General features: G+C 37.0%; 1 protein-coding gene across 1 annotated transcript in view; it reads right to left on the reverse strand.

Moving 5' to 3' along the window:
• NETO1 (neuropilin and tolloid like 1) overlaps positions 1-14,003 on the reverse strand; it is a 61,993-nt gene that overhangs the window by 13,769 nt on the left and 34,221 nt on the right. The window contains exon 7 of the mRNA XM_056484322.1: positions 3,463-3,691. Coding sequence (XP_056340297.1) covers positions 3,463-3,691 — 229 coding nt within the window. The remainder of the gene's footprint in view (positions 1-3,462; positions 3,692-14,003) is intronic.

Raw genomic sequence — 14,003 nt, forward strand, 5'->3', positions numbered from 1 at the left:
CCATGCTGGGTGATCCTCTTCAAGTCTGTAAACAAGGACTTTACTTGATCAAACTACACATTATTCTTCTAAGCATTGCCTTAGACTTCTGTCCAAATATGGGTTTTGTTCATAAAAATAAAATTAGAATGATAGAATGTGTGCTCCATTAGGAAAGTTGTGTTTGACAGGGCCCTAAAACCAGACTTAGGGGCAATAGGAGAAGGAATGAGTGGTCTGGGGTTTCTGGTGCAGGGTTATGGACACAGAAGGAAGTCGTGTTAGCAGAGTGGCCAGAGGTGAGAAAGTGAACATCTTGTCTGCTGTGCATACAGAGGGTTTTTCTCTTATCCCATATCCCTGGTTCTACAAAACTGCTTTTAGGCTAAAGCGTAGGTGTGTCTGCTGGGGAGCAGCTCTTTGAAGAAGCTGTAGGTGTAGCATGCCTGTCATTAATCAGGCTGGAGATCACTCTTCAATCATGGAAAATTAAATGAACAGCTAGTCAGTGGGTGAGAAAACAAAGATTCATTTTTCAAGTCTTATCAGATGAACAGACACCTTTTGATTATACCAGATTTTTGTTTACCTTTTACTGATTCTTATATTAATTTATTGGATATTTAAACTCTAGTGTAACCGTGACTGCCATGCACCAAAATATGATTAAGATTTGAAGATATCCTAAAGATCATAAAGGAGTCAAACCCTACAATGACAGTTGGAATAGTTAACAATGCTGACAATGAAATATCAGATCATCACGATAAATTGTCACCTATTAAAAATTAATCAGTTGTTAAGTGTTTCTTAGAGCTACTGTTTTTGATGATGATGACGATGATGAGAATCATTCTTGATTTTCTGGTGCAGGAAATTTAACAGTCTCATGCATTGCATGCATTTCCTTAAGAGATATTCATAGCACTGCTAGTCTGAAAGGATCAATGTGAGAGGTTTGGAAACTTGTAAGACCACTTTTTAGATAAAAAAAAAAAAAAAAAAAAAAAAAAAAAAAAAAAAAAAAAAAAAAAAAAAAAAAAAAAAGAGAAAAGCATAAAGATTTTAAACTGATTTGGAACGCACTGATTGAAACATGAAAATAACCATAGAAGAAATCTCTTTAAGATTTCTCTGTTCTACACAAATGTCAAGTCCCCAGGAAATTACTCTGTAGCAAGAATAAACACTGAACAGTTTTACACTGAAAGAAAACAATACTCAGGCTTAGTGCTTGTTTAAACAAGATATCACTTCCACTACACAGAGCCTTGTGTAAGGGAAAACTCACAGTCTCAACAGTTTAACTCCACACCAAGGAGAGGAACTCGAGGAGCAACAGATCCAATACTTCCTGGTCATTCCCATAGGAACAGTAAATACAGAAATTCTACTTTGTCACTCTTTCCCATGCACATTACTGCAACATAAATACAATCTTCTATTTTGTTCCTTTCTCAGCTCTATATGAACAAAATTGAACTTTTTCCTCTTCCTTTGTCCCTGAATAGACACACAGGTGTCTGTTCCCTGATGCACATCTCCCTGAATGAGGTCTGACATTCCTTCTCTTCCATGCAGATGATCTAATTATTCCCACAGGCTGCTGAAAGGCTCTGCAGTTTACATGCCATGAGCTGTGTCTCAGAGTGTGCCTCACTGACATCTGTTCTAGCTGGCTCCTGACAGCCAGCACCAGTATGTGGCATAGGCCAGCACTTAGGGACAACTGACAAGGCACACAAATACCATCTGCATCACCTGTAAATCTTTGAAGCCAATTCCCAGCAATAAAATCACAGATGCAGTTTCTTCTACTACTTATGAGCAGGCTAGGTAGACATATTTCAAAGTATTATTTAGCCTTTAATAAATTTTCAGCTTTTAGTGAGCAATGACTCTTCAGAGTTAATTTTCAGAACACACCTTGTGTTACTATTTTGAATTTCTCAGTCAGAATACTATTCAGTATAAACTATCATCTGCTTACAAGAAAGGAGTAGCTCATAAGATGTAGCATGTCAAGTAAATGTATTAGGAATACTGTAAGAGAAAAAAAACACTTTTTCCTTATTATTCTTTAAAATATGAAAGCTTTGCAAACATACACTTATTCAAACTTTTGTTTCAAATTAGTCATCATAGTGCTTCACTCTCCAGCTCTTTATATGCTGTGAACCTCCAGTGTCTATGCAGTTGTTTCTAAGGTAACAGATCAAGATGCCTTGTGAAAAAAATGAATCAGATCTTGAATATTCAACACATCTCCAGTTGCAGAAATGAGAAAAGGGCAGTATCATCTCAACCAAGGGTTCTTTCTCAGTGTCTTTTAGACCCCAGCCTGATTTGCAGGCAAGAATAACATAATCCACCACCCTAAGGCTGCAAGTGTGAGAGTACAGTGGTGATGCAGTTTCAGCCATGTAAAATGTCAGAAATTTTTAATCACAGCCATAATTAAGGAATTACGGAGGCTGTTCTCAGCAGAGACTCGTTGCTTCATTGCAGGGTACACACACACAGAATACAGATGAAGAATGTATTTGGTAGGGTGAGCCTTCATTCCAACCACTGACAGCTGCAAAGAAATCTTTCTGTCAGACAAACGATGCACAAACCAAAAACACATTAAAAATTAACATGAGCCAGCATGTGAAAATAAATGCACCTTTCTAAAGGGGCCAAATATGTATTATTCCTATCAAAGAAAACAAATTGATATCTTTCACAGGTCTTTCACAGATCTTTCACAGGATTATCTGGGTCAATCGTTTTCAGTGAATGGAACTATTGCATTTTGTTAAGGGAGTTTTGTGATTGGTTTGATTGTTTCTTTTCTTAAACTGGCTAGAACTACATTTTGTTTCTTTCACAGGCTGTCTTTCTTATTATCTGAGTTCAGATTTCATATAAAAATATAAATGAAAGTAAGGTGCATAAAGAGAATATTAACCAAAATATTAAAGGCTTTTATAAAGCTTTTGTTGCTGCAAAGAAATCTAAACTCTTTGCTTAACAATATCTGACACACATCACATGTTCACTGATATATGCACACACCCACTACCTGTGATAAAATAATCATAAGGTATTTTTCAAATGCATATCATAATGAGATATAAAAAGTCAAATTCAGAGAAAATTATCTGACTTGATAAAAACTTTCAGAGCTGTACTCTTTTCCATGCTTTGTAAGGAAAAGCTTGCATGTAGCTTGGGGATCAGACAAAAGTCTCAGTTATATGACTGGACAGGTCATGAGCAGTTGTATCTGTTTTCTTGGTTTTGAATCTTGTGGTCTGTCTACTGCATTACAAATTATTGCTCACCACAAATGCTTGGAATAGAAACTGTTCTGAATATTTACATAGCTTGTTTGGCAACATGCTTCAGTAATTGCTCTGCATGAAGAAAATATTAACAGATTTTGGGACTTGTATCATTTAGCAAACTGAAAGGCAGGCACATTAATTAGGGTCTTACGTTCTTGGAAAGATGTGAAGAGCATCTGGAATCGGCTGTTTCGGCTGCCTTCATCTGCCCACATGCGGATCACACCCAGACCTGTCCTCAGCATTACATCGTTGGCAACTGTGCTGCAAAACTTTGCCTTCAGATCCTCCACAGAGCTGCTTCCGTCATAGACTGCTACAAAATTCCTTTTGCATTCGTTGGAATTCTGCATCTCGTAGTCCAAGAATCGCAAATAGATCTAGAAATCAACCAAACAACAAAGGCAGCATGCACACACATCTGAAAATGACTGAAAAAGCATTAAGCAACTTTGTTGTACATTGTAGGAAAAGGAATGCACAACAATTCCATCAGAATAATTTTCCTGGAGCTGGTAATCCATAGGGCTCTTCCTTGGAAGGCCATTAATATGCAAATTAGGGCTGTTTCTACTTCCTGGTGTGTTTTTTTCTTGCTTCCAAGTAGAATGTCTCAGAAGATCTTGATATTTTTTGTTTTTATCCACAGTAAAATCCTAATTTCCAAATAGATACTGTTTTTTCAGAACTATGTACAATGGTTCTTCAAGCTGAAGGACAGATAAGCTAGAAATTTCTTCTTCTACTGCTTGGCACAATATTGCTCTATTACATGACTGACATGTGAAATAATAAGGCAAATCACTGCTGCTCCCTCCCCAGAGTCAATGTGTCATCTTACATGTTTCTGCTACACTGATTCAGGAAGTGAGAATCTGAGAGCCAGGCAGAGCTCCATCATTAATCTTGATATATTTCCTCAAGGATCTGGCCACCATCTCAGGTCTTCTAAACAAAGCATTATGGCATACATTTCCATAATTTAATAAAATAAAAATGAAATAAAACATGTTTTGTGGAAACTCCTAGAAATCTATGTCTCTTGCATACAAGCTAAATTGTCTCATAAATTAATAGCTATATTGTCCTTTGCAATGAACTCATTACATCTACCTAAAAAGAAGCAAGGATGAGGATAAAAGGCTACTATTTGATATTTGACTGTATATGGACTTTAATAGGGAAAAACATCAATTTTAAAAGCAATTGATTATAAAAGCAACATCAAATATTCAATTCACAGAGAAGGCAAGTACTATTTTCAATAGATATGATATGTAATCAAACTGCCAAGGGTACTCATGAGATTTCAGGAGAAGTATACAGAAATGTGAATTAGGGCAGAAATTGTATAAAAAACAGTAAGCATACACAACATAGAGCAGTATGCTCTGTGAAACTTGAAAAAAATTACTGAAAAAGAAACCTCACTGTATTAGATATCAAATATACTTATTTTCAAACAATTTTATTAACTCAGGTATCTTTTTATATGCAAAGAACAAAAGCTTAATAGGCTTCTGTGCTTGGCAAAAAGTACACAAGCAACAAGACTCATAATTTCACCTCATTAATATATAAAAACTCTTATGGTTTGAGAATTATGTGCTCTCAAGCAGTCTGCCATAGTTTAATAATAGCTCAGGTTTCTTAATGGGCCTTTTAAGGTAGTGTATTATGGTATAATTTCATTCCTTGTTATGGTTTGCATAAGTGTCCCTCTGAAAAGAATGTTTGTGAGACATTTTTACTAGCAAATGAAATTAAGTATAATAAATGTACACATTGTTTTTCTAATCTGTTATCCTTACAGTAACCCTTGCCCATATTCCATCATTTCCATCCTTCAGAAGAGTTCAGAGGAATATATTTCAATTAAAATGCAGTTAAGTGTATTTTATTTTCACCATATATCCTGGAGTTTACATATTATAAATTAAGGAATCTGCTTGTATTGGTCTCTACAAAACAGAACAACTAACAGAAATACACAAAGACATATTGAGACGGAAGTGTCTTATATCAAGGTATAGTTTTTATAGTGTTTCTCACTTCTTTTACTGGCTGTTGAGTAAAACAGTGAAATTATACATACCATTGTGCTGACAGAGAAGGATCCCATGTGGGGGGATCCCATGTGGGAGGGGAGGTTTGGGAAGTGGCAGAGCCATGACACAAACACCCACCAATGGGCCATATTTGGGAAGGACCAGAAAGCTGCTTCTGGGTCCCAGACACATCCTCCTCCTCAAGCAAGAGTGTACAGCCCCTGTGCAACCCTGGCACCCAGTGTGTCCTGGGAAGCTGCTGAGACAGCCCATTGTCTGCATAACCTGGGGAATTAAATGTGCCCCTTGCTTTCCTTTTCTCCATTAACCTAGTCAGTCTGCTTCAGACAGGTGTCCCAGTTCTTGCCAGTCTTCTCACAGGTAAGGCAATGAAATTATCCTGCAGCTGATTATACAATATTTCATACATGTGACTGTTTCCCAGCAAGAGAAACATGTCAGATAGATGGTTCACTGGGAACAGAAGGCTTGCAACATGCTTTGTCATGAATCATTAGTTTTATTGTCTATATATGCCTATCATATGCACACCATTTATATTTATATGCCATATACATACATATATATATTCATATATATATTCATATATATATGAATATATATTCATATATATATATATGTGAATATATGAGAATATATATATGTGTGTATATATATACATATATATATATAATAGACCACAAAGTTACAGTGGAATGTAACACATCACATTTTTATCTATTCCCCTCTTCAGGAAAGCTCATATTATACTATATTAATCTGATGGCAGAACAATAATAAAACAATACTTACTGGGTGAAAGGCAGTGTACACTTGTTCACATGTTCTCTATTTCTATCCTCATGCCTTTTATATATGCATTTATATGTACAATTGCATATATAAAAGCACATTTCTTTTAAAGGGTATCCCATTTCTGTAATTTTGATGTAATATTTATGAGTTTTCATTCTTACAAGAAATGTGTGCTAATCCTCACTGTGGTTACAAAATATCAGCTCTCCCAGCAATTTCCAGCGCTCATCTATTATTCCTGATCTGTTCAAAAACACTGTTCATATAGCAGTACAGACAAAATCTTATTTCTATGGGCTTATCATTTGACATTCTTTAGTTTCTGGAGGCACACTAGCCTTATAAAATAGTAAAATATTTCTTAGAGTAGCAGTCATAAATACTGAAAAGGAATCAAGAGAAAAAATAACTCAGCATTTTGTTTTTAGTTTTTCAGTGAAGAAGCCAAAAACTTCAGTTCTTCCCAAGCTTGAATTCTGCTGTCAGTCACACTTGTTCATTCCACTGTGTGGGGAAATCAGCCAACAGCATAACATATAGACCTGATGGGTAGTGGAACCACTAAAAAGAAATATTTCACTTAAAAATCTATGTCTATCTTGTAGAAGAAAGATGGCCCTTTCTCCAATGACATGAAGTTTTGCAAATTAGAGAAAATAAGTTCATGATATTCTGAGGTGAGTTGGAGCTTCATTCTCATAATTGTCTTTGGAGATGACTACTCCCAGAACTTTCTATAAAATATTGAGGACTTGATATAACACACCCTGAAATCGATGGGTATATTCCAGCCCATTTATTTGAATCAGACCTTTGGCTTAATACTGCAGTGCATTTTTAAAAACTGGAAACTGATTATACAAACTGACAACCTGATACTGGATCAGATTTTATTTTAAAAAGCTGGAATAATTTAATTGCATCTGCACGCCTCTGCCAACTTGTATGGTTTCATTGCTATATATTTGCCATTGTTCCTGTCACTGGCTGTAAGACCCACACTGGCAGAAGAAAATGACTAGTAATAAATTGAGTTCCCCAAGGAAAGAATAAAACTGATTATAAGAAAGACTCTTATCTAATGCAAAATGTTCCTTATACATAGCTTTCTAAAATCAGTGGCAATATTCTCATTACTTTTACTAGTAATAACAAATTCATCAGAAAGTGAGGGAAAAATTATCAATATTACTGGTTATTTCATTTACAGATATCTCAGCCATTGCTCCTAGCAGTAGTGGATAAGAAACTTTGTTCCTCTGAAAGAAAACTAAATGAAGAGGTCACAGACTCAAACCCCACCATCTGCCTTCATTAAACATTTTTCCATTGATGCCAATAGGAGATTTTGGAACGAACTTTTCCATAGACACTGGCACATTGTATTAGCGTAATCGAGGCATTCTTGCTGAACAGAACATGTTATTTGAAAGAAGCAGCATAACTGCCATATCTTCTTCTTTCACATTTTTGCTGCAAAGTTTTAATAAGACACTTTTGTCAAATCATCAGCTCCACATTACTTAGCAGAGGGGGCTGCTCAAGTATTAGATTAACTGAGTTTTGAGATGTCACTGCAAATGCCAATGTCATTAGCAACAAAACTGATAAAGCCTCACTGCAACTGTGGTATATGTAATTTGCACTCAGCCACATTATATTTTAAATAATTTTCTTGTCACCTGTAAGTTTTGTATTGCCACCGTAAATAATAATAAAAAAAGGATATGCTGGGAAATTTTTACTATTTCTTTTCATTTAAATTTGAAAACAGCAAAAATTGCTGACCAAACATATTAGAAAAAAAATCCAAAATGGTTATAAACTACAAATAATATATCACCCCAGTAAAATGGTCAGATTATAATCTCCTCATAGTGAATCACTTTTGATGAGTTCTGCTTTTTAATCAATCACTGAAGGTTAGGGATGACAACATGATTGATCAAGACAGTCAGGAAAAGCTTCAAACCATATCCCAGCATATCAGACTTAATATATCTGCACAGACACTCAGTCGCCTAAAACCAAACCAAACAAAAAGCCATCCTTCAGCTGCCAAAAGTAATTTAGACATAAGAGAAAAATTTCCTCTTCATCCAAGTGTAATGTCCAGATTTTGCATATTCACCTTCTAGGTTCAGCCAATTCTCTTACAAGCACAGGGCTGGGTTAAATTCTCCCATTGCTCAGTGATCAGTTACAGCACCTGCTTTATTCTACATCTTTTTTCAGCTCCGTGGGATTAACAAAATACTTTCAAGATGATACCTCCAATATTTAGGCCTGGGAAACCTATTTTCTTAAAAAGCAGATTGTGAAACACTAATTAAACTCCTTCAAGGCAACCAGACACCAAATACACCAGCCTAAAAAGCATATTATCAATGATGCTTGAATTTGTCATCTGAAGTGGTCTGTATTCTTGCTTGGATGTTTTTGGTTTTTTTTCCAGTCAACATTACTTCAATGCAGAAGTGTTAACAATACATGATCTGTTTGGATTTTTGTTTGTTATTTTGGGAGATTATTCTACATTTTTGGTCCTTCTGTTACTAGTCTGGGACCATGATGTGAAGACAGAGAGCTCCATACCTCATATTTTCTTCTGTTCTGGAGCTTGGAGGATATTGTCTGTCAAAGATGACAATTTTATGGGGTACTCCTTAGATACTGTGATTCACAGCCACGGCTCACATATTGGAACACCACTTTTCTAGACAGGTGAAGCTCTTTGGATTTTTTTGCTTTATCCTATTTGCTTCTTCAAACTTCTGTGACTATCCAATAGCTGACACTTACTCTGTCAAGTCATCCTAACTTTTTTCCAGTTACAATCCAAAAATGTTCACAAGTAAGCAACATTTACAGCTCCTTGGTGCTGTTCTGCTTTTTAACACTGAAAACTGGAGATCAAATTCTGATTCTGCTGATCTCTTTAGCAGACATTTCATTATTTTCTTTAATAGTTTTTTAAAATTACATTTCTTAATAGCTCTGAGGATGCTGAGTTCCATTATATTTCTATACTTGAATGGGATAGATTCATGGTAACTTAAAAGGGAGGTTTTGACAGTGTTACTTTTGACATGCCTTCATAGCAGAGATTCTATATACATAATTCCAGACATGTACTTGACTTGCACCTTCATCTCAGAAAACTATAACACATAAGGGATTTTAATAGTTTTACTTGTTTAAACATAATTTATTCACCTTGTTCCATATATACATATGATGGATTTTTTTAGTTCATAATATTATTTGCACTATCTGTATGCTAGCAAGATTCAGAGCTTCTTCAGAGGAGACCAACTGAAGCTTGCAAAAGTGTCACTGGCTGTTAGGCTATTCAACCTTTAAATCTTATTTTTCCGTAACATTTCAAGAATCACCACTCAAATGGCTCCTATTAAATTTTAGTGCACTAGTTAAAGCTTCTACAACTGATAAAGAAGCCTCCAAAAATTAGTGTATGCAAACTGCTTTTCTTGCAGGTCTCACCTAAGAGCAAAAATTTCCACTTCACATGGGAGAGCAGAAAATGTTTTGGTTTAGTCAGATCAGTTTAAATAGACTCATTCACATCTCTGCAATTTGCTTCACCTCATGTTTCCTCCTAACTGTCTAGGAAATGAGAATCCAGTCTCTCTCCAGACTATGCTCACTATGAAGGCAGGCACCTGGAACCCAGAGAGTCATCCCTCCATTGGTCAGCAGCTTGCCAGGCAGCAGTACAAACCCTTAGTAAACATACAAGTGTCTTGGTCACTCTGGGTCACACTGCCCCACTCCCAGCCTCATTCCTCACCACCCCAGCCTCGTCCATTGCCCAGCTGCTGGCCAGCTTGCACTTGGGCTGGCCCCACTGCCTGGGCAAGCCCAGCCATCTCTCTACACCCCAGCCACCATGGCCAGGCCTGTCCAAGTTTCATTAGTCATGTCCTGGCACTGTGGCATCCCTCATCCTGGCCCCATCCTATGTGCTGTGCATCCCCTTCCCACTGCTCCCCAATGGCTCTGCTTGAAACACACACTACCAGTCACTGGTGGGTCAGGGTTAAGGGTGCTGCCACAACGTGACAAAACTAGATAATACTCACTAATTGACACTTTGGGTTTCCTCAGTCTCTTGTGTTAAGTCTTGCATCCTATAACCTTTGTTCAATATCCTGCTCAGGCTGGGCAAGAGAATTAGACATTGCTTTGCCTAAGTACCTTATAACTTCATTTTATTTCTCATGGTGCAAATAAAGAGGCTAGTCCCATTATTTGTTCTGTCTAAATGTACTTAGTGCTTATTCCTCCAGAATAGATTCTTTCCACTGGACTACATCTGAATCAATTCCTTTTTTCATGCTGTTTTTTGAGGTGCCCAGATCATCTGAAAATAAATATTTTTAACAGCACTACTTACTTTTTTTTCCCCCTCAACATAAGAATAACATATTTGTAAATATTTTATTACCCTTACTACCAAGTTCTGCTGTGTTGTTTTTTCTACAGAGTCTCTCAAAGAACAAGTATGACAAAGATACCTTGCTGGGAAAGTTAGCCACCCAAGAGAGCTACCTGAGCATGAACTTGGTTCTGTCTTCCTGGGAGGCTTTGTCAAACTATGTTGACCCATCCAACACAGAAAAATGTCTGTTGATATTATCCTCCAATACTTCACCCTTAACAGAAAGTAAGAAACCTATAATTCCATTCATTTTCTTATATTCTATTCCTAAATACAAAATCTTTGTTTATCCACGTCTTGCAGCCAATGATGCATCTGAAATTTTTCAAATTACTGTGCAATAAGCTTACACAGTTCCTTCTTTGTGCTTCATTCTACACTGAAGAGTTTTCAGATGAAGAAGTTCCTCCAGAGTTTTATTGTTCTGGGTGGGTTAGCACTTTCAGTCAACAGCTCTCTTCTTAATTTTACATTCTTGCTCTGAATATTAATTGCAGTCACATTCTACATGAAGTGCAGAGCCCCTAGTATTACTCTACTCAAAACTCACAGCTGTCTTACTCAGCAGGAACTGACTTTGAATGATTACAAGAAACATAAATTTTTCAACTAGTCACTTTCACACATAAAGCTCTAGGTCTGCATGTAAGTTGTGTTCAGACTGCCTTCTGCAGCCTTCTGTGCTTAGAAAATACTTGAGTTCTACATGCATTTCAGATTTACTTTTTTCTGTTTCTCTGTGAGTGTGTGTGTTTGTGATATAAGGTAATCAGTAATGGCTCTATTTTAAGTGTGTGCAACACATTTTCTGCTCTCTGTCCCATTCCAGATCAGTGAGGATAGAAGCATTAGACCCAGACTGCCAGTTTGAAGCTCAGGCTTGGAGACCTCAAGAATGAACTTCCTGGCTGATCTCATTGCTCATATATTGAGCTCAGACTTGGCTGGAATCTGGAATTGGAAACCAAGGGAAGGACTTGCATCTTGCTCCTGCAGACAGTTTAGACTGGATGAGCTTACGCCAAATGAAATTGCAGGCAACTCACATTCTGGCACAGTTTAATTAAGAAACTAAAGATGAAAAAGTCCAGCACAAATTCTCTCTGAGAAACTCTTGCCTTTTAGGCATAATTCCCAGTAACAAACTGTGCAGCCCAGAGTACAGGAACGTGTGGGTTTAATTCTGAGTTCTCACTGTTCTTAGCAGGAGAGCTTGTTTTCATAGGTGCAAGCTGACATAAATTAAAATGATGTCACTAAGTAATTGTACTGAATACGTCATTAATTCAAGGTTAGGTAGGGACAAAGGAAGCTGACTGTAAAAAATGGACAGTAGATTCCAGTTCAATTGAATCAGACCTATAAACAATCTTATCATAAACCTTACTTCATACAAATTTCTTAAAAATTTATGCACTTGCTCCTTCTTCCTTAATATCTGTAGATTTTTCACCTTGTCCCAGTATGTATGATAAACTCATAACTGTATGTGTGTGCATCTATACATGCATACACTTGCCTGTGTGCACATAAATATATCTGTTTGAAAGTTTTTTTTCCTAGCTTGCTGTGAAACCTTTCAATTCCACATTAGGAAATACTGATTTATATGCCTTTATATTGCTCAATCTCTCCACCCAGAAAGTTCTGTAAGATGGGAACAGCAGGATCCATCAAGAGGTAGGATTATTAATGTTTCTCTCATTTTTCACAGGTTGTTATAATAACCTTTCAGACCACTGTCAATGCCAGCTGAACCAGCTTTCTCAAACAAACTTTCATAATGGCCTCCCTGATGTTTGAATTTTCTTCCTTCATATCTAACCTGAAACCCTCTTTCAAAGTGTGGGACTCTGAGTTATCCTACAGATATGGGCATCAGAGTATTCCTTCTTCCTTACAAAAGCCTTTTATTGTATTTTATTACGACCTTCAAAAAATCTTCCAGATGACATTAAATAAAATTCAGTATTACTTCATTTTTCTAAAACGTTCATGTTAGCCTCTCTTCCAGGCACCCTTCAGCTAGGATATACTGCTTGGAATGCTACACAACTAAATGCAGGTATGGAAGTTTATCAAGAATTATTGAAATTTAATTTTTAGCCCTCTACTAGCAGTAGTAGTGCTGTAGTCTTCTGATACACAATGTATTTCCAGTTATATAAATACCTAGTTTGGAATTTTATATCAGAACTGAAGTATGGATAAATACTACAGGTAGGTAAAATTGGGATTTTTAGCAGGGCTTTGAATCATATAGAACTTTAGAGCCAGACAAATTAAGAACATCCCAACGATGATGTACGATTGACCATAAACTTGAATTTAGACTATAGGGAAATGTTATTGGTTTAATTAACTGTGCTGATTCTAATTACAATTCTGTGTTTGTCTGTTTTCTTTCTACTAATACTTAAATACATCATAGTATAGTTTAAATTTGAAGGGACCTGTAAAGGTGATCTGGTCCAACTTCCCAGCCATAAGCAAGGATGTTTTCAACTAAACCCAGTTGCTCAGAGACCCATCCAACCTGGCCTTGAATGTTTCCAGGGATGGTCATCAACCAACTCTCTGAGCAACTTTATCCAGTGTTTCACAACCCTCATTGTAAAAATGTCATCTTCATATCTAGTGTAAATCTACCCTCTTCTAGGTTAAAATGCCTTGTCTTACTGCTACTGCTAAACTATTTGTCCTTACAGGCTCCCCCTAAGTTCTGGAAGGCTGCTATAAGATCTTCACAGAGTCTTCTCTTCTCTGGATGGGTCTACTTTCATCTCTTAGCCTTTCCTCACTGGAGAGGTTCTCCATTCCTTTCACTATTTTTTTGGCCCTTCCCTGGACCTGCTCCAGCAGTCTCTTGTCCTTTCTGTGCTGAGGACCCCAGAGCTGGATGCAGGGTTCCAGGTGGAGTGTCACCAGAGCAGAGCAGAGGGGAAGGATCTCCTCCCTCGCCCTGCTGGCCACACTGCCTCTGGTGCTGCCCAGGATACAACTGGCTTTCTGGGCTGGATGTGTACATTTCTGGGGCATGTCCAGCCTTCCATCCACCAATATCCCCAAAACCTCAGCAGGGCTGCTCTCCATCTGTTCTTCCTGAAGCTTGTGTCAATACTGGGATTTTCCCTGAATGAATATAAACTGCCTGTAACACATGGAATAATCATTCATCAGTCCAACCATCTCATATCATTACTTCATGTAGCAAAATTGGAAGCTCATCTACTTAACTGGAAACCTCTATCAATATTAATTTTATCCAAAAGTAAAAAAAATATGACTCAAGTATTTTCTAGAAATACACTGATGTTGTAAAAAAAAAAGCCTTTATCTGTTTAAAGACAGCAGAGAGTAGTGTAC

This window comes from Oenanthe melanoleuca, chromosome 2 (genome assembly GCF_029582105.1).
Source record: "Oenanthe melanoleuca isolate GR-GAL-2019-014 chromosome 2, OMel1.0, whole genome shotgun sequence".
Classification (NCBI taxonomy): Eukaryota; Metazoa; Chordata; class Aves; order Passeriformes; family Muscicapidae; genus Oenanthe; species Oenanthe melanoleuca.